This window comes from Garra rufa, chromosome 25, assembly GCF_049309525.1.
Source record: "Garra rufa chromosome 25, GarRuf1.0, whole genome shotgun sequence".
Taxonomy (NCBI): Eukaryota; Metazoa; Chordata; class Actinopteri; order Cypriniformes; family Cyprinidae; genus Garra; species Garra rufa.
Genome location: NC_133385.1, coordinates 27677297 through 27702685, shown reverse-complemented (window position 1 = coordinate 27702685; position 25389 = coordinate 27677297). Strand labels below are relative to the sequence as shown.

At 37.9% G+C, this 25389-nt stretch overlaps 1 protein-coding gene across 4 annotated transcripts in view; it reads left to right on the top strand.

The window, feature by feature from the left end:
- scaper (S-phase cyclin A-associated protein in the ER) overlaps positions 1–25389 on the top strand; it is a 194357-nt gene that overhangs the window by 21429 nt on the left and 147539 nt on the right. For 2 of the 4 annotated variants that reach the window (XM_073832328.1, XM_073832329.1), the window contains exons 5-12: positions 9212–9312; positions 11110–11226; positions 12516–12643; positions 13403–13644; positions 15330–15662; positions 19059–19226; positions 19341–19407; positions 20946–21063. In XM_073832328.1, the coding sequence (XP_073688429.1) occupies positions 9212–9312; positions 11110–11226; positions 12516–12643; positions 13403–13644; positions 15330–15662; positions 19059–19226; positions 19341–19407; positions 20946–21063 (1274 nt within the window). The remainder of the gene's footprint in view (positions 1–9211; positions 9313–11109; positions 11227–12515; positions 12644–13402; positions 13645–15329; positions 15663–19058; positions 19227–19340; positions 19408–20945; positions 21064–25389) is intronic. The other 2 variants (XM_073832330.1, XM_073832331.1) reach the window with 1 other exon arrangement.

Below are 25389 nucleotides of genomic sequence, written 5' to 3'. Positions count from 1 at the left end.
AGAAAATTGAAAATGACTGGATCGTTTTCACAATGGAAAATTACGTCATATAGAATTTGAAACGCCTTGAACCAAGGAATCAGAGGAAAAAATTATTTTGTTGTTGTTTTCTTTGTTTGAGTTAGAGATTCCAAATTTGCTATGGTTAATGTTGACATTGTCCTCTATCAGTGTGCCAAATTTTACAACTTTTCCGCAAGCGGTTCTATGTTCTGCCATAGACTCAAGACCGGAATAAATGGAAGAAGAACAACAATGGCAATGGATACAATAGGTGCCGCCCCTAATAATAACAGTTTTATATTATTGTTATTCCTATGACAGTAATTGCCATACACTGTAAAAAAAATTGCACTGTAAAATATACCTATGAAATATTCATTTTAATGTATTAATTTTGCTTTACACTACAGTAGGGAAATTACAATACTTATTTTCTCATTTCTACACTTGATTCAATTCAATTCAATTCAAGTTTATTTGTATAGCGCTTTTTACAATACAGATTGTTGCAGAGCAGCTGCACAAAAGTTTTAGGCTACTACAATATATTTAGTAGCTTATTAGTGGTGAATACTGTATGTTGAGTCGATGTACATATGATATAAATATTAAATCAGTAACTGTGTAATTAAACAGATGATGAACACTAATTGCAATGATTATGTGCTGTAATCAAACTTGTAGGAAAATTATGTAGTGCTGTATGTTGTTTCAAGGCTGGCATCATCTGCGGTCCTCTGAGGGGTTGGCATCATCTCTTCATCTGAATCCGGGCTGAATCTTGTGTAAATCCTAGTTACCACGGGATGGAAATCCCGTGGCAAAGACAGAGAAACAGAGAAATAATTAGCGTAGCTGCTGTTCCAACTTCCGACCAAACAAAAATGATGGTTTAGCCCAAGCTGAAGAATATTAATGTGCATTTGATCAGATGTAACTGAAATTACAACGTTATGAGATACATTATGTGAATGCTTGGCTAAAGAGATGAGTCTTTAATCTAGATTTAAACATAGAGAGTGTGTCTGAACCCCGAACGTTATCAGGAAGGCTATTCCAGAGTTTGGGAGCCAAATGTGAAAAGGCTCTCCCTCCTTTAGTGGACTTTGCTATCCTAGGTACTACTAAAAGTCCAGAGTTTTGCGACCTTAGGGAGCGTGAGGGATTGTAGCGTAGTAGGAGACTAGTTAGGTATGCAGGAGCTAAACAATTAAGGGCCTTATAGGTAAGAAGTAATATTTTGTAAGTGATACGGAACCTAATAGGTAGCCAGTGTAGAGACTGTAAAATTGGGGTAATATGATCATATTTTCTTGACCTGGTAAGGACTCTAGCAGCTGCATTTTGGACTACCTGTAGCTTATTTATTGAAGAAGCTGGACAACCACCTAGTAGTGCATTACAATAGTCCAGTCTAGACGTCATGAATGCATGAACTAACTTTTCTGCATCAGAAACAGGTAACATGTTCCGTAGCTTAGCAATGTTTCGAAGATGAAAGAATGCTGTTTTTGTAACATAGGAAATATGATTTTCAAAAGACAGGTTGCTGTCTAATATAACACCTAGATTTTTGACTGTAGAGGAAATAACAGTACATCCGTCTAGTTGCAAGTTGCAGTTTAAGAGATTCTGTGTACTGTTTTTTGGTCCAACAAGTAATATCTCAGTCTTATCTGAATTTAACAGTAGAAAATTATTGGTCATCCAGTCTTTCACATTTTTAACACACTCTGTTAACTTTGCTAAGTTAGAAGTTTCATCTGGTCTTGTTGAAATATATAGTTGAGTGTCATCAGCATAACAATGGAAACTAATCCCATATTTCCTAATAATATTACCGAGGGGTAACATGTAAATTGAAAATAGTAGTGGACCTAGGACAGATCCTTGTGGCACTCCATACTTTACTGGTGTTAGCTGCGATGACTCCCCGTTTAAATAAACAAAGTGGTAGCGATCGGACAGGTATGATCTGAACCATCCTAAAGCCTGCCCTTGAATACCTGTATAGTTTTGTAATCGATCTATGAGTATTTCATGATCTATAGTGTCGAACGCAGCACTAAGATCAAGTAAAACTAGCAATGAGATGCAGCCTTGATCTGACGCAAGTAGCAAGTCGTTTGTGATTTTTACAAGTGCAGTTTCTGTGCTATGATGGGGCCTGAAACCTGACTGAAATTCTTCAAAGATATTATTATTTTGCAAGAAGGAGCACAATTGAGCAGACACAACTTTTTCTAGGATTTTAGACATAAATGGAAGATTAGAAATGGGTCTGTAATTTGCCAGTTCACTAGGGTCTAGCTGTGGTTTCTTAATTAGAGGTTTAATAACCGCTAGTTTGAATGGTTTTGGGACATGGCCTAAAGATAACGATGAGTTAACAATATTAAGAAGCGGTACTTCTGCTACAGGTAACAACTCTTTTAGTAATTTAGTGGGTACAGGATCTAATAGGCATGTTGTTGGTTTAGATGTGGTGATAAGTTTATTTAATTCTTTCTGTTCTATAGTTGTAAAGCACTGGAGTTTTTCTTTGGGTGTAATGACTAATGTTGAAGTATCAGTTGCTGTAGTATCTATATTAGTTATTGTATTTCTAATGTTGTCTATTTTATCAGTAAAGAAATTCATAAAGACGTTACTGTTAAACTGTGCAGGAATATTCAGGTCAGGAGGTGTTCGGTTATTTGTTAATCTAGCCACTGTGCTAAATAAAAACCTTGGATTGTTTTGGTTTTTTTCTATGAGTTGGTGGATATACTCGGCTCTAGCAGCTTTTAAAGCCCGTCTATAGCTGGACATACTGTTTTTCCATGCAATTTTAAAAACTTCTAAGTTAGTTTTTCTCCATTTACGCTCAAGATTACGAGTTTCTTTTTTGAGAGAATGGGTATTACTGTTGTACCATGGCGCAGTACGTTTTTCTCTAACCTTTTTTAGCTTGATTGGGGCAACAGCTTCTAATGTATTAGAGAAGATAGTGCCTATGTTACTAGTCATTTTGTCTAGTTCATGTTTATTTATGGGTGCACAGAGCAGCTGAGATAAATCAGGCAGGTTATTTGTGAATCTATCTTTGGTAGCAGGAACAATAGTTCTGCCCAGACGATAGCGCGGAGCTATATAGTTAACATCAGTGATACGCAGCATGCACGATACAAGGAAATGATCGGTAACATCATCGCTTTGAGGTACGATATCTATATCAGTAAGATCAAGTCCGTGCGATATAATTAGATCTAGTGTATGATTAAAACGATGAGTGGGCCCAGTGACGTTTTGTTTGACTCCAAAAGAGTTTAACAGGTCATTAAACGCAAGTCCTAACGCATCATTTGTATTATCAACATGAATGTTAAAATCTCCAACAATTAATGCTTTATCAAAATTAACCAATAGGTCCGAAAGGAAATCTGCAAATTCTTTTAGGAAATCTGTATACGGCCCTGGAGGTCTATACACAGTAGCCAGAGCAAGAGATCGGAGAGATTTATTTTGCATATCTGACAGAGTAACATTGAGTAGAAGTACTTCAAATGAATTAAACCTGTACCCTGTTTTCTGGGTAACATTGAAAATATCACTATAAATTGTTGCTACACCACCGCCACGGCCGATCTGACGGGGTTCATGCTTATAACAGTAGTTTGGTGGAGTAGACTCATTCAGACCAATATAATCGTTTGGTTTTAGCCAAGTTTCAGTCAAGCAGAGTACATCAAAACTGTTATCTGTGATTATTTCATTTACAGTAAGTGCTTTGGGTGCGAGTGATCTAATGTTTAGGAGCCCAAGCTTTAAAAATTGATTTTGTTCATTTATTGTGCATTTTTTTTGGTCTAATCACGATTAGATTTGTTCTAGATCCTGCATTAAATTTTAGTTTTGACCTCACTATTCGAGGAACAGACACAGTCTTTATAGGTTGGACAGCACCAATACTATCGTTTAAATGTGCATGACAAAAGCCATCATCACAACTATTTGAAGAATTGCTTACTAGTCAAATGGAGCGCAGTGAAATTTGAAAGAAATATTTTGAATTTGGACTGCAGTAGCGTTACCTATTTAAACTGCTGGTTGTCATTATAATTCATACTGCACTTTTAAGCTTTTATTTTGATGGAAACGGCAGTAGAGCTTTGATTTTGTTGGAAAACTTCAGCTTCAGTGAAAACAGGCTTACAAAAACATGTCACTACAAATCTAGTAAAATGCTGTAATCATCTGCCACGAAAATAAAGCATAACTGGAGGCTGTTGCATTCCCAAACATGTGCTAAACTCACAGCACATGCAATAAACGAGTTCACTGCATTCATTCACTGTGAATGGACACATTCTGAGGTGTGGAAAACGGCAGATCACGAGCTGATGAACGAAGCGCGTGCTTTTCGCTTTAAAACGTGCAGCAAAAACAGACCTGATAAATGGATTAAGCCCCATTGTGCTTTCGATTTTTAGTTTGTTTGACAAAACGCATTAACGACCTTTTATGTTAGAATTTAAAAATTTAAATATATTTTAAAAACTACACTTTTTGCCCGGAAGACCTATTGTTTCATATCGTCATGTAACCACGATAATATTGAGACAGTTTTTCTATTGCGATACCACCATATTGATAATACCCTTATATTCCTATCATTTACAAAAACAAAATTCTATACTTTTTAACCACAAATGCTCGTCTTGCACTAGCTCGACTTTAAGCAGAATGTAAATATGTTGGAAAGGTCACGCGTGTTGAATGTGGAAGTACCCACCCAGTGTTTACAAAGTGAACATGCAAAAAAAGTCCAACGCCTTTTATGAAAAAAAAAAAAAAAAAAAAAGGTAAAACGACAATATTGGACGATTTTGAAGTTGGAGGAGAAAATGAGATGGACTTTTTCACCCTAGCCTACCTTTTTGAACCAAAGTACACAGATGAAGAACTAACCACGTGTGAGCTTTCCAACATGATTACATAATGCGTGAAGTCATGGACATGCATTGCAGAGCTAGTGCAAGACGAGCATTAGTGGTTAAAAAGTATATAAATTGTTATCTTTTTTTTTTTTTTTAGAAAATGGCTGATCATTTTGCTAGATAAGACCCTTATTCCTTTGCTTGGATTGTGTGGGACCCTTTGAACTGTGTTGAAACTGCAATTTGGACCTTCAACCCGTTTATCCCCATTGAAGTCCTCTATATGGAGAGAAATCCTGGAATGTCTTCCTCAAAAACCGTAATTTCTTTTCGACTGAAGAAAGAAAAACATGAACATCTTGGATGATATGGGGGTGAATAAATCATCAGGAATTTTGATTCTGGAAGTGAACTTCTTCTTTAAAGGTTCTTTGGGGAGCCAAAAGTGGTTCTTCCACTACAAACCCCCTCTTTTTGAAACCTTAATTCGAAAAGAAATTTAAAGACATGAACATCTCGGATGATATGGGGCTGAGTAAATTGTCAGGAAACTTTTATTCTAGAAGTGAAATTATCCTTTAAATACAACATTTGCAATAAATTATATTTGCTTATTCACAAATATCTTATTCTGTGTAAAACAAAAAACAGTTTGTTTTCCAGCCCTCAAAATGACCTATGTCTCTAATTCTTTATCCTCCGCTAGTGTTGGCTGGTTCATGATTTGCTCGGGTGGCTTGATTTATTTTCATATTCAAGTAACGCCCACATCTTTAACCCACAGCCCAGAGGACTAATTGGTTCTTATCAGGCCTCTCCCTCGTCTCAGGCCTGATTTATGTCACATCAGCCCATGGAACGAGACAACTATCCTTTCGCTTGTGTGAATGGATGTATGAAAACGAGAGATGCAATAAATTACAATTGTTTTTGGGCGGTTGAGGGGTCGCTTAATTTTTCATTTGACCAAATGACTCGGTACGATAAAATGTTAAAGGATTAGTTCACTTTCAGAATAAAGACTTCCTGATAATGTACTCACCCCCGTCATCCAAGATTTTCATGTCATGTCGAAAAGAAATTAAGGTTTTTGAGGAAAACATTCCAGAATTTTTCTCCATATAGTGGACTTTAATGGGGTCCAAATTGCAGTTTTAGTGAAGCTTCAAAGGGCTCTACACGATCCCAGCTGAGGAATAAGGGTCTTATCTAGCAAAACGATTGGTCATTTAAAAAAAAATAAAAATAAATGATAGACTTTTTAACCAGAAATGCTTAATTCTTAAACATATTAAGCATTCTTCCAACCAGTGTCTTTTATAGAAGTCTTTTGAGTTATATTCTAAATGTGCAACAATTTTTTAAGGGCACTCGGCTGTTTCTTATTCACTTGTTTTCCTTTAGCTGTTGATTACTGGCCAGTATCATCCTCCACCATGCCCTGGTGTTGTTAACTAGCCCTAATCAACAGGCCTGCTGCTGGACACATCTTTCACTGGTCCTGACTCCCCTATTAACTAAAAGCACTGTGGACCTCTTCTCACAATTGCCACTCCCCCATTACCACCCGTCAATCACATACACACACGTGCCTGTTTCACAGCATTGCCTGCCGTCCCCCATTTAATCCAGATCATCAGTCACACCACAGACCCTTGTCCTGATTTTGAATGCACTTGAACTGTGTCTCAATGAACAGCAAGGAGCTTTCTGACTACCTCACAACATGATGCACATTGTGATACAGGTGTCAACACGATGCCATACTCTGCAACTGGTCACTGATCAGTTTCAATTGCACTCCACTTTTATCATGCTTCAGAGGTGGCTCTAAACACAACGAAATGCAAATTTGAGAGTTGTAGATGACCTACTGCTTCATTAATAGATTTGACCCTATGCAAGCACATATTTTTAAGGGTTAATAAAAATTAGCCCAGTATTTACTCGCCCTCCAGGCATCCTAGGTGTAGATGACTTCCATCTTTCAGACAAATCTAATCAGAGTTATATTAAAAATTATCCTGGCATTTCCAAGCTTTAGAATTGTGTAGTTGTGTGTTTCTGTCCAACAGTCCAAAACTAGTCCAGTAAAGTGCATCCAGCCATAATGAAAAAAATATTAAGGAGCGCCATGCAAATTTGTGTTTCTACATCTTTTTGCAACGTTGAGTAATGTATCATTGACATCTCTCTCAAATCCTTTCATAAACAAAGTGTAGAGAGAGACTAAGTAAGAGATTTATTGTGCAGTGTAGAGAGTTTCATTGATTATAATAGAACTTTGTGAGATCGCGATGAACTAAGAGAGTGACGGTTTTTAATTGTTTTTAAGGGAGTTTTCAAATTAGATATTGATTTGATACACCATTTAAATAAACAAGAAGTTAATATTAAGTGACTTACATGGTCTGACTATAACACTAGTGCCTCATTTCGTCGTCAAAAATTGTCTGAAACAGGTCACAACTGGGCCGCTGCGCATCTCCATTCAAACACAGCGTTGTTTTGTTTATGAATGAACATGCGTTTTTAAATGAATCTAGTTAGTCAGTGATTCAAGTTAGTGCTCCTGAAATTTTTACTTAGGAGCACAAGTTTTCCTAGAAAGAAAAGTAAGCGTAGAGCCCTGGTATGACGTCAGTGGTGTGCATGTACTGCTTAGAAGTGGCAAATGTGAACGTGTCTTGGAGAGATAAAAAAAAACCAACAGTCACGAAGTAGACGTACAAAACAAGGATTTGTAAGTAAAAATGTTTGAGGATTTCAGTATAAGCCAAGAGGAGACTGGTTTTCCTTTGCTAAAGAAAGGAAACTGCTTTCTTTGCTCCAGTTGGCACAAGCTGGATTAAAGTGATTCTTACGTTTTAAATATGGATATTTTTCTTACAAATACACATCGAGCCGTGTAAGGCACTTTTTATAATGGATGGATTCACTTTATTGGACTGATGAAGAGAAACACCCGCCCATGCAATTCGAAAGCTTGGAAATGCCAGGATAATTTTTAATATAACTCCGATTGCATTCGTTTGAAAGAAGGAAGAAACACCTAGGATGTCTAGAGGGTAAATACTGGGCAAATTTTCATTTTTGGGTGAACTTACCCTTTTAGATTGATAATGACTGACACTAACCGGCAGATTTAAGAATTGCAAGCAGGTTTGTAATCTTAAGAGTCTGTGGTAGGTCTAGGGTTGTAGCCCTGTTCTAATCTGTGTTGTGGCAAGGCTTCGCAACACTCTCTAGCGTCTTTGTTGGAGCCAAGGGGTTCCCCAGAGTCCCTACGGCGCTCCCAGATCGAATATCGAATAGACAATGAACATTTCGTCATTCGCTGCACACTCTTTGCCAGTAACTAGAAATGATTACAGCCCCAATCGGATTTGCCAGCCCCCTTTTGCAAAGCTAATTGGTAATTTCAGCCGCACCTCTTGTGGAAGACCACTGAGGCGGGAAAGAGCGGCAGCACTCTTTTCCCTTTTCTTTCGTTTCTCATTCTTTTCTTTTTGTCCACTCCTGGTATTTGTGAATGGAGTGCTTCTGGTGGGTGGGAGGGGTGTGTAAGATGTGCTCCAGTAGCTACAGATGCCCACTTTTTAGTAGAGACAACAGGGTGTTGGTTTACACCAGCTCCTCAGTGTGAACTAGAATCGGGGGCTTGTACGGGATTCTGCCCAATAGAGAATTCACTAGATTCTGCTGGGGGTCTCAGCTGGGGCCCTGCTCATTGTTCCTGCAGACATGCCACAAAAGAGACGTCAGGGTGGGGGGCTGAGTTGCCCCTCTTGCTTGGCCAGATCAGGTCTCTGGGGTCACAGCTTTATCAGGGAGGTGAACGTTAACAGGGCTGAACTCTGAGGACAGGAAGTAGGGGAGGTTGATTTGGATGTTCTGTGTTAGATTGTATGTTTGGGGGGTTGTAATTACTTTGCCTTGACATTGGCAAATTTAGACATTTGTTGGTACTTTTGATATCTCATAGATCAGGGTTGTCCAGGGTGGCCAGTGCCCTGCAGAGACCCCCATCATAGAACAACTCTCGCAAGTTTTGACAGGTTTTTGAAAGCACATCCTTTTCTGATAACAAGGCTTTGCCTTTTGATTGTTGGTTGGTGCTTAAAGGATTAGTTCACCCAATAATGAAAGTTCTGTCATTAATAACAATTTCTTCTCTTCCGTGTCAGTCTTTGAACTATCCCTTAAAGCAAGTATCAGAGTTGCATGTAATTCGCCCTTATCTCATTGATGCCTTCACAATTGACAGCACACATGCTTTCCCCCCCCAGGAGGTGCTGATGATGTTGGATAACTACGTCCGAGACTTCAAAGCTCTAATCGACTGGATCCAACTACAAGAGAAGCTGGAAAAAACAGATGCTCAGAACAGGTGATAATGTGCTTGCTATCTAAATGGGGACATTCCATAGATTCTGTTGTTTTTATATATAGCTAGTAAATTATATGTATCTATCTAAAGTGCCTTGCGATGCAAAAGTATTCATACCCCTTCATTTTTTTTTTCACATTTTGACTTATGTTAAACTGCTTTAAATTACCTTTTCCCACCACATCCATCTACACTCCATGCACCATAATGGCAAAGCAAAGAACAGGTTTTTAAACATCTTTGCAAATTTATTAAAAATAAAAAACTTCAACGATTCCATTGCATAAGCATAAGCTTTTCTGGGACAATTGAGATTTAGCTCATGAGCATTCATATTGCTTGTAGATGTTGCTACACTTTGACGAATTGAATTCAATTTAATGGGTAATAAAATAAAAGGTCTAACTGCTGAAAATGCATATCAGAGCAAAACCCAAGCCCTGAGGTAAAAAAAAAACCCAGCCTGTATAGCTCAGAGACAGGATTGCATTGAGCCACACATCTGGGGAAGAGTTCAGAAAAAAATCTGCTGCTTTGAGGGTTCTTAGAAGCATGTAGTCTCTATTACCCTTAATGGAAGACGATTGAAACAACCACGACTCTTCCTAGAGCTGGCCTCCTGACCAAACTGAGCAATTGATGGAGAAGGGCCTTGGTTTGACAGACTGGTAAGCAAGAACCTGATGGTCACTTAAGTTGAGCTCCATGACCGTATGTAGAGATTGGAGAAACCTACAGAAGGACAAATGTCATTGCAAAACTCCACCGATCTGGGCTTTATGGTGGTGTGGCAAGACACATGAAAACACACTTGGAATTTGCAAAAAAGCATCTAAAGGACCCTCAGACTGTGAGAAACAAGATTCTCTGGTCTGATTAACCTCAATTCAGTGCATCATGTTTGAAGGAAACCAGGCACTGCTCATCACCTGCAGAGTATCATCCCTACTCGTCAGAGTAGAAAAAAAAACTCAGTGCACCAAAATATTGAGATAGCCTGGGCAGAAGGTTCACCTTCCAACAAGACAATGACTCTAAGCACTGCAAGAGTGGCTTATAGACAACTCTGTGAATGTCCTTGAGTGGCCCAGCCACAGCCTGGGCTTGAACCCAATCAGACATTTCTGGAGAAACCTGAAAATGTCTGCCAGACCCCATCCAAGTTGACAAAGCTTGAGAGGCGAAGAGTGAGGTGAAGAATGGCAGATTATTGCCAAATGCCAAGTACTGACTGAATTAAAGATATGAATACTTTTGCAATGTTCTTATTTTAGTTTTTAGTTTTTGATAAATTTATGAAGTAATTTATGAAGTATGAAGTAACCCTTCTGTTTTACTTTGTCATTATGGTGAATGGAGTGTAGATTGATGTGGGAAAAAAGTAATGCAAAGCAGTTTAACTTAAGGCAGCAACATAACAAAATGTGAAAAAATGAAGGGGTATGAATACTTTCGCAAGGAACTGTATCTATCTATATACACGCATACATTCTCTTACCATGTATACAGCCTAATCGATGCTTAATTTATGTTGATTTAAGTGATTAAGTGGCTACAACACTAGCACATTGATTATGGTATAAAAACCAGAGCTTTTAAGTTGTGTCAAGCTGTAAAGTACTTCGTAGAAAGCTCTGCATAATTTGAATGTGCGACCTTTAGAAGCATGTAAGCATGCCCTGGCCCTTGCATGTTAGTATGTTTGTTTGTTTATTAAATATTTTTGGGAATTTTAAACGCGTTTATATGTTTGAGTTCTGTTGTGAATCAGTTTTATGTTTTATCCCGTTTCCACAGGCCCACGTCTTTGGCTTGGGAAGTCCGAAAGATGTCACCAGGGCGACATGTAATGTCCAGCCCGTCGACAGACCGTATTGTTCCATCACCTGGCGTTCGCCGTGCCCTCAATTTTGGGTAGGCTAATTCATCATTAGGATATTAAGTAAAGATCATGTTTCGTGAAGATATTTTGTAAATATCCTACCATCAAAATTTTTTGATGAGTAATATGCATTGCTAAGACTGCATTTGGACAATTTTAAGAGCAATTTTCTCAATGTTTAGTTTTTTTTTTTTTACACCCTCAGATTCCTGATTTTCAAATAGTTGTATTCTCGACCAAATATTACAAACCATACATCAATGGAAAGCTTATTAATTCAGCTTTCAGATATGCATAAATCTCAATTCCCAAAAAATTCACCCTTTTGACTGGTTTTGTGGTCCAGGGTTACATATAGTGTATTTGCTTGAATCTGGTCTCAACCAATTATCCCTCTTTGCAGCATGCCATTTGACACCATCATCTTTGTTGGCAAACTGTGGCAACTCTCAACTCATAACAGAGCAGTGAGACATGAGGCTCCTTGCATTAGTTGTTGTCTTTTTTTTTATTTTTTATTTTTTTTTATAACTGATAGTGTGAAAGGAAGGCAATTGATAATGCGATTAAAATGCCACTGAATGCTCAGATGGAGAAATCAATGGCAGATATGATACATATCTTGGCCTCACTACAAGACCGGAAAGACTACGCCCGTCTGGCAGAGGCTGGGAGGAGAAGGGGAATCGATCCACAACGGCCTAAGCGTTTTGTTTAATGCGATTTTTGCCGGGTTCTCCTCAGGCCTGCACTCGAGACAGTGGGGGTGCAGATCTAAGTGTGGTTAAAGACTGCTGAAGCACGGCATCCGTGTCTGTATTATGCTGTAATTGGACGCCGCAGGAAATGGATATTGATCAAGACGGAGAGCCCTCGGTCTGAAGTTTCCATTTTAGTTTGCAGTGTTTGAGGATGCCCAGTGCAACAATGCATACAGTAGATGGCCATCCATTGAGGGGGACTATTAAAGGCATACAGTTAAAGGGGTAGTTCACCCAAAATGAAAAGTGTCATTAATTGTAAGACCTTTGTTAATCTTCAGAACACAAATTAAGATATTTTTGATGAAATCTGACAGCTTTCTGACCCTGTATAGACAGCAACTGACATGTTCAAGGCCCAGAAAGGTAGTAAGGACACAGTTAAAATAGTCTGTGACATCAATGTTTCAACCGTAATGTTATGAAGCTACAAGAATACCTTTTGTGTGCAAAATAAACAAAAACATCTTTATTCAACAATTTCTTCTTTTCGTATTCATGTTTAAATCTTTGTATTCATGTAGTTATTTTGGGGTAAACTTTGTTTGTGTGTTTTAAAGGGGTCCTCCTCCCACTCTGGCTGTGTCCCGTCTCTCCCACACTGGACCAAGCTGGGCTGACCGAGTCAAGTGTTCCCAGTCCCTGCCTGTCCACAGCCCAAGTGTCAACATCCCTGCTGAAAAACCAGGTATACAAATCTTCTCGTTATTTTTTTATTTACTACTGACCTGAATAAGATATTTCACATAAAAGATGTTTACATATAGTCGACAACAGAAAGTAATAGTTGAATTTATAAAAATGACTCTGTTCATTTAGTACTGCCCTTCAGAAGCTACAAAAGATACATGCATGTTTCCCAGAAGAAAAAATTACTTAAATTTACCTTGATCTTAATATTACGAAAGTTTTCACCCCTGGCTCTTAATGCATCGTCTTTTCTTCTGGAGCAACAGTGAGCGTTTGAACCTTCTGTAATAGTTGCATACGAGTCCCTCAGTTGTCCTCAGTGTGAAAAGATGGATCTCAAAATCATACAGTCATTGTTGGAAAGGGTTCAAATACACAAAAATGCTGAAAAACCAAATAATTTATGGGACCTGAAAGATTTTCCTAAAGAACAGTGGGCAGGACAAACAAGGGACTCATGAACAACTATCACTAAATAAAAACAACAGCTGTGGATTATTCAGGTAACAACACAGTATTAAGAATCAAGTTTATGTAAACTTTTGAACAGGGTCATTTTCCACTATTGTTCTCTTGTGGACTCTATGTAAACGTCTTTTATGTGAAATATCTTATTCAGGTCAGTACTAAAAAAAAAAAAAAAACCTGCATTTTGTATAATCCTCCTTATTTTGGTAAAATAATTAACATTTTGCAGATTCTGCAAGGTGTGTGTACATTTTAAAATTAAACTGTATCTATGTCCATCAATCCTTAGCAAAGAAAGATGCAGAGGGCTGGGAGACCGTCCAGCGTGGACGCTCCATGAGGCCACGCTCCAACACCATGGTGGCCAAGGTAAGCCCCGTTCTGGCCCACGTAAGCCCCAAAGACGACAGCGACAAGGAAAACCAGCGCATCCAGCCTCCACCCCAGGAAAAATCTCAGGAGGTGAAGGAGCAAGAGCCACCCGTACCCCAGGAGCAAACCCAAGAGACGGAAAAGACCTCCGTCATCGAGGTACTGATGTCAACCTGCCTCCGTTCATTAATTATTCAGGGCCTAGGCATAGATATGAAGCCTCTGTAACATCAGAATGTTTTTGTTTGGTGACAGTGTGTTCATAGATACACTGTCCAGACAGAGCAGTATCAAGTGTACAAGCATCGATTTTGTACATGTTTATCAGATTTAATGAGGTTTATTAAATATTGACGACATAACGTCCTAGATTACATTTGGACAATATGCCGAAGCCAATAGTTCTGTTGCAAATACTAGTGAGATGCCATGCTACCTACTACCTGCATTAGCTCAAAACAGCACCTTCTCTGAAATAGAACATCAGTAGTGACTGATTTGGGACGCTATATGCAAGCAGCAACTCTTACAAATAGTACAAGACTTGACTCAGCAAAATTAAAGAAGTTCACTTCCTGAACAAAAATTTACAGATAACATACTCACCTCCTTGCCATCCAAGATGTCCATCTCTTTCTTTCTTCAGTAGTGAAGAAATAGTTTTTTGAGGAAAACATTTCAGGATTTTTCTCCATATAGTGGACTTCTATTGTGCCCCGAAATTTGAGCTTTCCAAATGTAGTTTAAATGCAGCTTCAACCGATCCCAAATGCAGTTGTAAACGATCCCAGCCAAGAAAGAAGGGTATTATCTAGCAAAACAATCAGTTATTTAAAAAAAGTACAATTTATATACCTTTTAACCTTAAACGCTCGTCTTGTCTTGCTCTGCCTGAACTCTGTTTTTTTTCCTGTTCAAGACAGTTAGGGTATGTCGAAAACTCCCATCTAATTTTCTCCCTCAACTTCAAAATCATCCTACGTCGCTGTTTTATCTTTTTTGTTAAGGGTGTTTGGTGATCTTTGCATGTTCACTTTGCAAACACTGGGTCGGTACTTCTGCAGCGATGTAGGATAATTTTGAAATGATTTTTGAAGTTGAGGGATAAAATAAGATGGGAGTTTTTCAACATATCCTAACTATCTTCAACCAGAAAAAGCTTCCAGAAACGAGGCAGAGCAAGACAAGACGAGCGTTTGAGGTTAAAAATTAAAATGTATATAAATATTTTTTTTGGTTTTGCTAGATAAGATCCTTCTTCCTTGGCTGAGATCGTTTACAACTGCAGTTGGGATCGTTTGAAGCCACATTTAAGCTTTCTTTTGGAAGTCCAAACTTGGGGGACCATAGAAGTCCACTTTATGCAGAATCATGAAATGTTTTCCTCAAAAAAACATAATTTCTTTACTACTGAAGAAAGAAAGACATGAACATCTTGGATGACAAGGGGGTGAGTACATTGTCTGTGAATTTTTGTTCTGGAAGTGAACTTCTCCTTTAAGTTGCCTACTTTTTCACATCAAGAGCCTTTTCTTGAAATGCAGCCTCTGTAAGATTACTAGGATTTAAAACAGAATATGTAGTCGAGACTATAGTGACTCAGAATGACTTGTTTGCATGTTTGTGGGTTTTTTTATTATACAGTTCTTGGTATGCTACATGTTTGTTCTGAAATGCATGCTATTGCGTAATTATTTAGCATGCTGTGTTTCTTTAGTTCGGTTTGTTTTCTTGCTGCTCTCATATCTGCCAAATGGTCTGTCATACAGATGCAGCAAGGAGTGCTGTGACATGCATGTTTGTGTTCATATTTGTGTATGCATCTGTGTGTGTATATTGCGCAGCCCCCAGCAGAAAATATTGAAGAGCCAGGGCCGAGTTTCAGCGCCCCCTCTGAGGACAAGCCACCCCCCACCTCTGACCCCACGCCACCCCCTACCACTCCGCCTTTGCCGGCTCAGTGCCCGGAATTGGATTCCGATCCAGATCCTCCTCCTCCTCCCATAACCCTTTCCCAACCAGAGGAGCCGGGTACTGGGCAAGCCAAAGCAGAGCAGGGGATGGAGGGGTCGGTGTGGAAGGTCGCAGCACCGTCGGCAAAAGCAGAGGCAGCGGTCTACATTCCCCTGGCAGTGATGACGCTGGAGAGCATGCTGGACCCCACAGAACTTTCCACCGTGAGTGCTGAGAGACACAGGCCAGGGTCAGGACTGCCGCCTAAACAAAGTCAATCCCAAAAACCTCCAGACGAGGCAGGATTACCCCCCTGCCTCCTCCTTTCTCTCAGCAAGTATATGTATGTGCGTGCTGACAGGGGTGAACTATTATCACTCCGCGTAGAGAACAGGAAGGCCCAGTGTTTACCTAGAGTTGCCACAGTTGTTCAAGATTTTATTTTAGGCTTATCAAGTGTCCCCTGCACCAGTCAGACGACTTGACTGATTTTGCCCCCATGGGCTGACATTGACCTTGACCTCCCTTCGAGCCTTGACCTCCCAAAATCTTTCTAGATTCAAAGATGCCAATAAAAGGGGCTGTTCCTGGAGCATCTGCAGGTCTCTTTCACAGTCAGAGCACCTCAGATTAACTATCAGTATATTAGTGATTCCTATTTTAAAAGTAACAGGTTCAGTGCCATTTCTTCCAGCTCTCAACCACCCTTTGCACAGAACAGGGTCAGATTGTTTGTGGAACAGGGGTGATAAAATGTACAGATTCTATATTAGTAAGCAAGTCAAGCATGTTTAAACATAGCAAGGCTATCCAAAGTTCTGAACAAAGTAAAAGAAAGACCATAAACCAAACTAAACAGGCGCTAAAATAATAATTGAGTTAGTTTAAAAGCTAAGGAGTAAAGATATGTTCTCAACTGATTTAAAAATTTTAATAGAAGGTGCTCCCTTAGTTTTTAAATGTGACCCTGGACCAAAAAACCCGTCTTAAGTAGTATGGGTACATTTGTAGCAATAGCGAAACTACATTGTATGAGTCAAAATTATGGATTTTTCTTTTATGTCAAAAATCATTAGGATATTAAGTAAAGATCATGTTCAATGAAGATATTTTGTACATTTCTTACTGGTAAGAAATGTACATGAATTTCTGACATGGTAATTAATGACAGAATTTTCATTTTTGGGTGAACTAACACTTTAATGTCCCACAGACATTCCAACAGTGGTTGAATGGAATCACCAGCTTTCAGCAACATGTACAGCTTTGTATCATCAGCATAGAAAAGAAATGAAGCATTGTACTTCCTAATAATATCCACATATATGGGAGGACGCATATATAAATTAAAAAGAAGCGGACCCAGAATAGAGCCCTGAGGTGCTCCACTAATAATAGGAGCAGAAGATAAAGAAAACTGACCTAACTCTACAGAAAAAGAACTGTCTTTAAGATATGCGCTGAAACATTGTTAGCAGAGTCCCCTGATACCGATTAAATGCTTTAAAGAAGTAGTTCACTTCCAGAGCAAAATTTACAGATAATGTACTCATGCTGTTGTCATCCAAGATGTTCATGTCTTTTTTTCTTCAGTTGTGAAGAAATCATGTTTTTTGAGGGAAACATTTGAGGAATTTTCCCCATATAGTGGACTTCTATGGTGCCCACGAGTGTGAACTTCCAAATGCAGTTTCAATGCAGCTTCAAATGGCTCTGAAGGATCCCAGCTGAGGAGTAAGGGAGTTATCTAGCAAAACGATCAGTCATTTAAAAAAAATAAAAATGTATATACTTTTAAACTTCAAATGCCCATCTTGTCTAGCTCTGCCATGCACATGTGTACTCTGCACTCCCGTTCAAGACAGTTAGGGTATGTCATAAAACTCCCATCTCATTTTCTCCTCCAACTTTAAAATCTACATAGCTGTTTTACCTTTTTTTGTAAAGGGCCTTTGACCTTTACACATTCACTTTGTAAACACTGGGTCGGTACTTCTGCAGCGATGTAGGCAAGTTTGAGGTTGCAGGAGAAAATGAGATGGGAGTTTATTGACATACCCCAACATATTGAAGCGGAATGCACAGAGTGCACTCAGAGCTAGACAGGATGAGCATTGGAGGTTAAAAAGTATATTATTTTTCTTTTTTTTTAGAAAACGACCGATCGTTTCGCTAGATAAGACCCTTATTCCTCAGCTGGGATCGTTTAGAGCCCTTTAAAGCTGCATTGAAACTGCATTTTGGAAGTTCAAACTCGCGGGCACCATAGAAGTCCACTATATGGGGAGAATTCCTGAAATGTTTTCCTCAAAACATAATTTCTTTAGAACTAAAGAAAGACTTCTTGGATGACAACGGGTGAGACATTATCTGTAAATTTTCAAAATGCAGCTGCACTTTTAGCAAGGCAGATTAGTATCCAATAACAATAGCTGAAAAAAGTTCAAGAATACTGATATTGGTTTAACTCATTGACCTACAGACATAGGCCAAATGGTTTTTCTTTACAAGGGATGGCTGTAGAAGTGAGACGGCGACTTCTGTTTTGGCATTCTGCTTGTCTCCTGTCTCGCCCTTATATGAGAAACCTCCAAGGGGTTAATTAAGGCTAGACCCGCAGTGTTTTCTGTGAGCTACCAGCTTCCATTACTCAACGGGTGTTGGCCTCTGTACAAAACCCAGTCTGAAACAATGGAGATGGATGAGGTTTAAACGCTCAGACGGGAGCGCAATCTCAGCCGTGTCGGAATCCGGAATCCTTGCTTCCGAGGTCCAGACACCACCTCTCTGGGTGGGTCAGATAAGCCCTGCTCTGTTTAGACTCCAGATCTAAGACCAGCAGGCGTGCTGTTGAGAGAAATCTACCTCTTATTATGCTCGTTAGCATGACGTTTGACACTGACCTCAGCGCAGCTCCGGGCGTCTCCTTCTTCTCCCACGGCCGTCTGAAATTGGCACTCGGCATACTGTTCACTCGTCAGGTTCTGAAAGCGGGGGTCAAGTGTTGTGGCCTCTGATGGCAGTGGGTAGGATACTTTTTCCAAAATATTTTGGCAATTTACCAGTCATCACGAGTCATGAAGACCCACAGGTGCACCCGTAGAAGGAATGTACGAGTAAAAATGTTTCCTTCAACAAATGCCCCTTTTGTTGCCATCCTAAAATTGGAATAAACTTCTTATGTCTACAGGTAATTTTATTTCTAGATCGCTAGAGTCAGAATACAGCATAAAAACGTCCCATCTCCTCCCATCCATACTGTGGTTGTGTGCTGCATGAGTTCGTTATGCTTCCCCATGCGTGGTTTTTGTGATTGATTGTGTTTATGGCGTGTGCCTGTATTATCCTTTCATTTAATCTCCGTTCAGTTCAAGTTTTTGTGGTGTGCAGGCTTCCACCAAACATTTACGATTTGGTTGCATTTCAGAGATCTTGAGTCTAGCCTAATTTCAGATGAAGTGCTGAAATGATTGCACCATGTCCTAATTGAAGTTGTGCTGCCTGGGCATGTACTCAAGAGCCCGTTGTGGCTAACTTGGCACTGTAACGGCACATTTTGTGCCTCTGTTTGGTGTGGTGACTTCAATGGCTGAGTGCAAGTGTTTTGTGCCTGTTGTCAGCCTCAATCCATGGCTGAAGTTTTGGCTAAGAAGGAAGAGCTGGCTGACCGCCTGGAAAAAGCTAACGAAGAGGCAATCGCAAGTGCCATCGCAGAGGAGGAACAGCTGACGAGGGAGATCCAAGCGGAAAACAAAGAACTGGAGACCGACAACGAGAGTGACTTCTCGGTAAGTCAACAATTAAGCCTAGTGGTTTATATGGCTGATGTAATTACAACAACATCAATTTTCTTTGCTCTTTTATGTCTGAATTAACGTCATTTTCATTTTGCTCTCTTAAAGGCAAGCATCGGGAGTGGAAGTTGTGGCTTGAATTTAGACTGGAGCGAGATGCTAGCTGATTATGACGGTAATTATGCGATTAGCATTTGCATTGCTAACTGTATGTAAAAGTCTGTAAGTTAATTGTTTATGAAATGAATATTTATTTTATGCAATATTTTCTAGAAAATGTGCCTTCTAAACTTTGACTTTGCTTGAATTACCTACACTACCAGAACAGTAAGAAGTCTCTTCTGCTCACCAAGCCTACATTTATTTAATCCAAAGTACTGCAAAAACAGTCAAATTTGTTAAATATTTTAGCCATTTAAAATAACTGTTTTCTATTTGAATACATTTTAAAATGTAATTTATTCCTGTGATTTCAAAGCTACATTTTTAGAATCATTACTCCAGTCACATGATCCTTCTGAAATCATTATAATACACTGATTTGCTGCTCAAAAACATTTATTATTATTATAATTATGTTGAAAACAGCGGAGTAGAATTTTTTTTTTTTTCAGGTTTCTTTGATGAATAGAAAGTTCAGAAGAACAGCATTTATCTGAAATAGAAAACTTTTGTAACATGTCTTTATCATCACTTTAAAACAATTTAAAGCATCCTTGCTGACTCCAAGATTTTTAATGGTATGGTGTATAATGTTACAAAAGCTTTTTTTTGCTATTCAGCAAAGAATCCTGAAAAAAATATTTATTGAACAGCAAATCGGCATATTAGAATGATATCTGAAGGATCATGTGACACTGAATGTTAAAAATTCGGTTTTGAAATGACAGGAATAAATGATATTTTAAAATATATTCAAATAGAAAGCAGTTATTTTAAATGGTAAAAATATTTCAAAACGTTACAGTTTTGCTGTACTTTGGATCAAATAAATGCAGGCTTGGTGAGCAGAAGATACTACTTTAAAAAACATTAAAAGTCTTACTGTTCAAAAACTTTTGCCTTGGTGTATTACTTTTTACTAGGGCTGTCAGTCGATTAAAATTTTAAATCTAATTAATCGCAAAATAAATCTGACTGATAATATCCACAAAATATTGTTTAAAGCTATTTTTGTGTTAAATGATAAAGTATCAAGTAAACATTACAAATTGTAGCTTTAGAAAGAAATATTTGATTTGATTTAACATAAAATGTGTTATACATAAACATTTAGGCTACAACAGCCTAACAATAAACTATGGAACATAAAAGAAGATTATTTAAGCTACATCTCTCTTGAAATATAAGATGATGTACAGGTCTGGGGGCAGGGCTAGTGTGTTAACTGTGTTATATTGTAAAATATTGTAATCGCGTTACTTTTTTCATAACTAATTAAATAAGTTAACACGTTTAACTGATAGCCCTACTTTTTACCTTTTACTTTTTTTCCTGTTGCTGTAAAATAATAAGCACTGCTTTTTCTTGCTGACATAGTTACGTTTTGAAGGATATGTGCTTGCAATTTTTGAAAGTCTATACATTTAATCAAATTACATAAAAGCTTCACTCACAACACTGGATGCTGATAATCTCAAAATGACAAGTATGATATATCAACACCTCTTGCAAATGTGTTATATTACATCACATCACTTGCTTTTCTGACAGCTCGAGAGCCCTGGCGTCAGAGCACCTCCTGGGGTGACATAGTGGAGGAGGAGCCATCCCGTCCGCCGGGTCACGGCATTCACATGCACGAGAAGCTGTCCTCTCCTTCACGCAAACGGTAACAAAGTCACATAGTCAGGGGTGCACATACAGTTGCAAAGATACAGAACACAATTTTATGAAAACTATTCAACAAAGGCATCAGTAAGCTATTAGAGAAATGTATTTATATACATTCATTCCCCTGGCAAATTCTCACTTAGTTACTTTTATTCATCATTGGGAACAGCTGTTTTAATCAACTCAACAGGTGAAAAAAGAGGCTCTCTGCTGTTGGTTTGTGGACAGTCATGGCTAAGACAAAGGAGCTCACTGAGGACCTGCGGCTGCGCGTTGTGGCTGCTCACAAGTCAGGAAAGGGCTATAAGACCATATCTAAATGTTTTGAAGTTCCAGTGGCTACAGTGAAAAGTATTATTAAAAAATACAAGACGTTCTGCACTGTGAAAAATCTCAGGGGACGTGGTCGAAAGCCAAAAGTGACACCTGTGCTGGCCAGGAGGATAGTGAGAGAGATAAAAAAGAATCCATGGATCACCACCAAGGCCATCCTGATGAATCTGGGCTCTGCTGGTGGCAACATCTCAAGGCAGACAGTTCAACAGACACTGCACACCACTGGGTTCCACAGACGCAGACCAAGGAGGACACCACTTCTCCAGTTAAGAAACACTAAAGCCCACTTGGCCTTTGCAAATGCTCATCTGGACAAAGAGGACTTCTGGTCTTCTGTTTTATGGTCAGATGAAACAAAAATTGTTTTTTTTTGCCCCAATGATGTAGCCTTCATTTGGCGTAAAAAAGGAGAAGCCTTCAACCCTAAGAACACCATCCCCACTGTCAAACATGGTGGTGGGAACCTAATGTTTTGGGGGTGTTTTCAGCCGGTGGACCAGGGAACCTAATCACAGAAAACGTGAAAAAGGAGCAATACATCAATATTCTCAACAACAACATCAGGCGGTCTGCAGAGAAACTTGGCCTTGGGCACCAGTGGACATTTCAGCACGACAACGACCCAAAACACACAGCAAAAGCGGTGAAGAAATGGTTAGCAGACAAAAACATTAACGTTTTGCAGTGGCCCAGCCAGAGTCTGACTTAAATCCAATTGAGAATCTGTGGAGGGAGCTAAAGATCAGGGTGATGGCAAGGAGACCCTCCAACCTGAAAGAGCTGGAGCTCATCGCTAAAGATGAATGGGCAAAAATACCACTGGAGACATGCAAAAAGCTGGTCAGCAATTATAGGAAGTGTTTTATTGCTGAAATAGCCAATAAAGGGTATGAATAACTTTGGACATGCTTTTTGTTCAAATGTAAATAAAAGATGAGTAATAATTTTTTCCACAATGATGCCTCTTGTACTTCTGGGAGACGTCTGTGTCATTTCTAATTAAAAAAAAAAATGCTGGTTGAATAAAAGTAACTTTAAGTCAGAATTTGCCAGGGGTATGAATAATTTCAGGCTTGACTGTGTGAGTGATTCTGAGAATGTAACATTGATGAATCATCATAAAATCCAAATTGGCTCTAAATGCTCATGTTCAGAATTATTCAACCCCCAAATGTAAAATTTTGTACAGAATCTTTTATTCTTTAAAACCACCAATAAACTGTTTAGAAGTGCTTAGAAGCTTCTGTCATCTCTCTATTACAATCATGGCCCATTTCTTTCCTCTTCCACAGTTGTTCTGATCAAACATTTTATGATATTGTGCTTTTTTGTTTAAAACCCTCAAAGGTTTTCTGGTACAACACATTTTTAAACAAAGGAATAAGGCTGCCAGCTGTGTCTCTAGGAACTTTTAATGTCTTAGAAATCTTCATATAGCCTTAGACTTTCTACAGCTTTTGTAAGAGCGCTGTTGTTCAACTTCGGCACATACATGGGCTTAATGTATGTATGTGTAACAGCTCAAGCTTATTCTGTTTTCTAATAGAGTTTCTAAAAGCTTAATTGTGTTTCAAGACAATTTTGTTCCCCACCATACAAAAAAGTGACTAAAAAACTGCAGTGTTGAATAATTATGTCATAGCTGTGTTATTAAAAAATCTTATAACTCAAAAACATTACATTATACATTGACATCTCTTTTAATATGCCAGTTAACTGTTATGGATCTGAAAGTACTGCAGGGTTGAATAATTTTGATTGCAGCTGTAAGTGTTGCGCATGAGTGACCAAAATATAAAAAAAAAATGTGCCGTGTAAATAAGTTCAGAGCACTCATTTGTGTATCAGCATGGTTGACAGATGTTAATGCACAATCACCCTTTTATATTGACTAACTGTAATACTGTGTAAGATTTCTATTCAAAATGAAGGCATAAATCTAGGCTATCTGCTGCTGGTTTCACAGCAAAATGCAAAACTAACATTTCATTCACTGACACGTTTCACTTTCCGGCTTCACTTGGCACTGCTAAAACCGGCAACCCGCCAAAATTAGAGTGTTTTTTTTTTTTTTTTGAATGCACATCCCATTTTCTGTTGTTAAGTAAAACAGGTAGACCTATCCCCCAAACTAACCATTAAGGCACTATCATGCAAATCCGTTATGTGCCACTAGTGGTGCAAACATGAAACATTTAAGTTTTTCAATAACATGTAAATGAAAATAGACATTGTATGGAATCCAATTTCTGGCACAGAATAAAAAACGGTAAAAAGTTTGCGACCTACGTCTCACAGCTCTGACTTTATTTTTCTTGATTGTAAGTTTGTGGCAATTCTTTTTTTTTTTTTCAAAATTACGAGAAAAAAGTTTTGGAATAAAAAAAAGCTAACAAATGTGAGAAATAAAGTAACTCTAAATAGTTAAATAAAAAATAAACTCTTGGCTTCCATGTACCATAAATTCAGAAGTCAGAATTGTAATATGTTAATTTAAAACTTGCTGGAAATAAAGTCAGCATTGTGAGAGATGAAGTCGGTTTTTATTTATTTATTTATTTATTTATTTAAATTTGTGGCAGAAATAGGCTTTCATATGGTTGTGGTCCTACACCTCATTATATATTTTGATGTTGATTGCTTATTTTTGTAAAATTCCAAGAAAAAAAAAGTCAGAATTGCAAAAATAAATAAGTAAAATCCTGAGATGAATTGTCTACAAAGAAAAAAAAAATCTAGAAAAAAAATAGCTCGCATGTAAATTCAGAACTTGGAATTATAAAGAAATATTTATTTATTTCATGTTCGAAATAGGCTTCCATACAATTGTGATCCTACACGTCATATTTCTTGATGTTTATTAGATTTTTTTCATTATGAGATGTAAACTGAAATTCTGAGAAAAAAGTCAAACTTGCAAAAAAAAAAAAAATCTAATCCTGAAACTGCAAGAAATAAAGTAACTTTAATTCTAAGAAAAAAAGGTCAGTATTGCAACAAATTCACAATCTTTTTGTTTTAAATCAAATCCTGAGATTGTGAAAAATTAAGTAACTTGGAAAAAAGTCAGTATTGTGAGATATAAAGTCACTTATTGTTATTTATTTATTTTGTGGCAGAAATAGGCTTCCATACAATTGTGATCCTACACCTCATAACATTTCTTGATGTTGATTAGTGTTTTTTATTACGAGCTGTAAACTAAAATTTCAAGAAAAAAGTCAGAATTGCAAAAAAGACGTTAACTCGGAATTGTGAGAAATAAAGTCACTTTTAATAAATAAAAGTTAAACAAATAACTTTTAATTCTAAGAAAAAAAGTCAGTATTGCAACAAATTTACAGTCTGAAACATCATAAGAAATCTGAATTGTGAGATATTAAGTTAAAACTCAGATTGCTAGAAATAAAGTCAGCATTGTGAGATATAAAGCCACATTATCATTATTTATTTATTTTTAATTTTGTGACAGAAATAGGCTTCCATACAATTGTGATCCTACACCTCATAACATTTCTTGATATTGATTAGTGTTTTTTTTAAATTATAAGCTGTAAACTGAATTTCCTAGAAAAAAATGCACAAAATAAATAAAATCCTGAGACGTTAACTCAGAAGCTTTAATTCATGAACCATGAGTTTACATCTTCCAGTCCTGACTTCTTTCTCTGAATTCTGAGATGTACACTATCAATTTAAAAAAGAAAATTGTCCAAACAGTGCCATAAATATACTGCTGTGAAGAAAAAAAAATTGCATTGTGAGATATTAAGTTAAAACTCAGATTGCTAGAAATAAAGTCAGCATTGTGAGATATAAAGTCACTTATTACTATGTATTTATTTATTTTTTTTGTGGCTGGTTGATTTTTTTATTTTATTTCTAAGCTTCCATTTGGCTTCCATTAAGTTGCGATCCTATGCTTTATAATATTTATTGTTGTTGATTACATTGTGCGCAAGCACAATCCCAAATGTAAAAACATCGT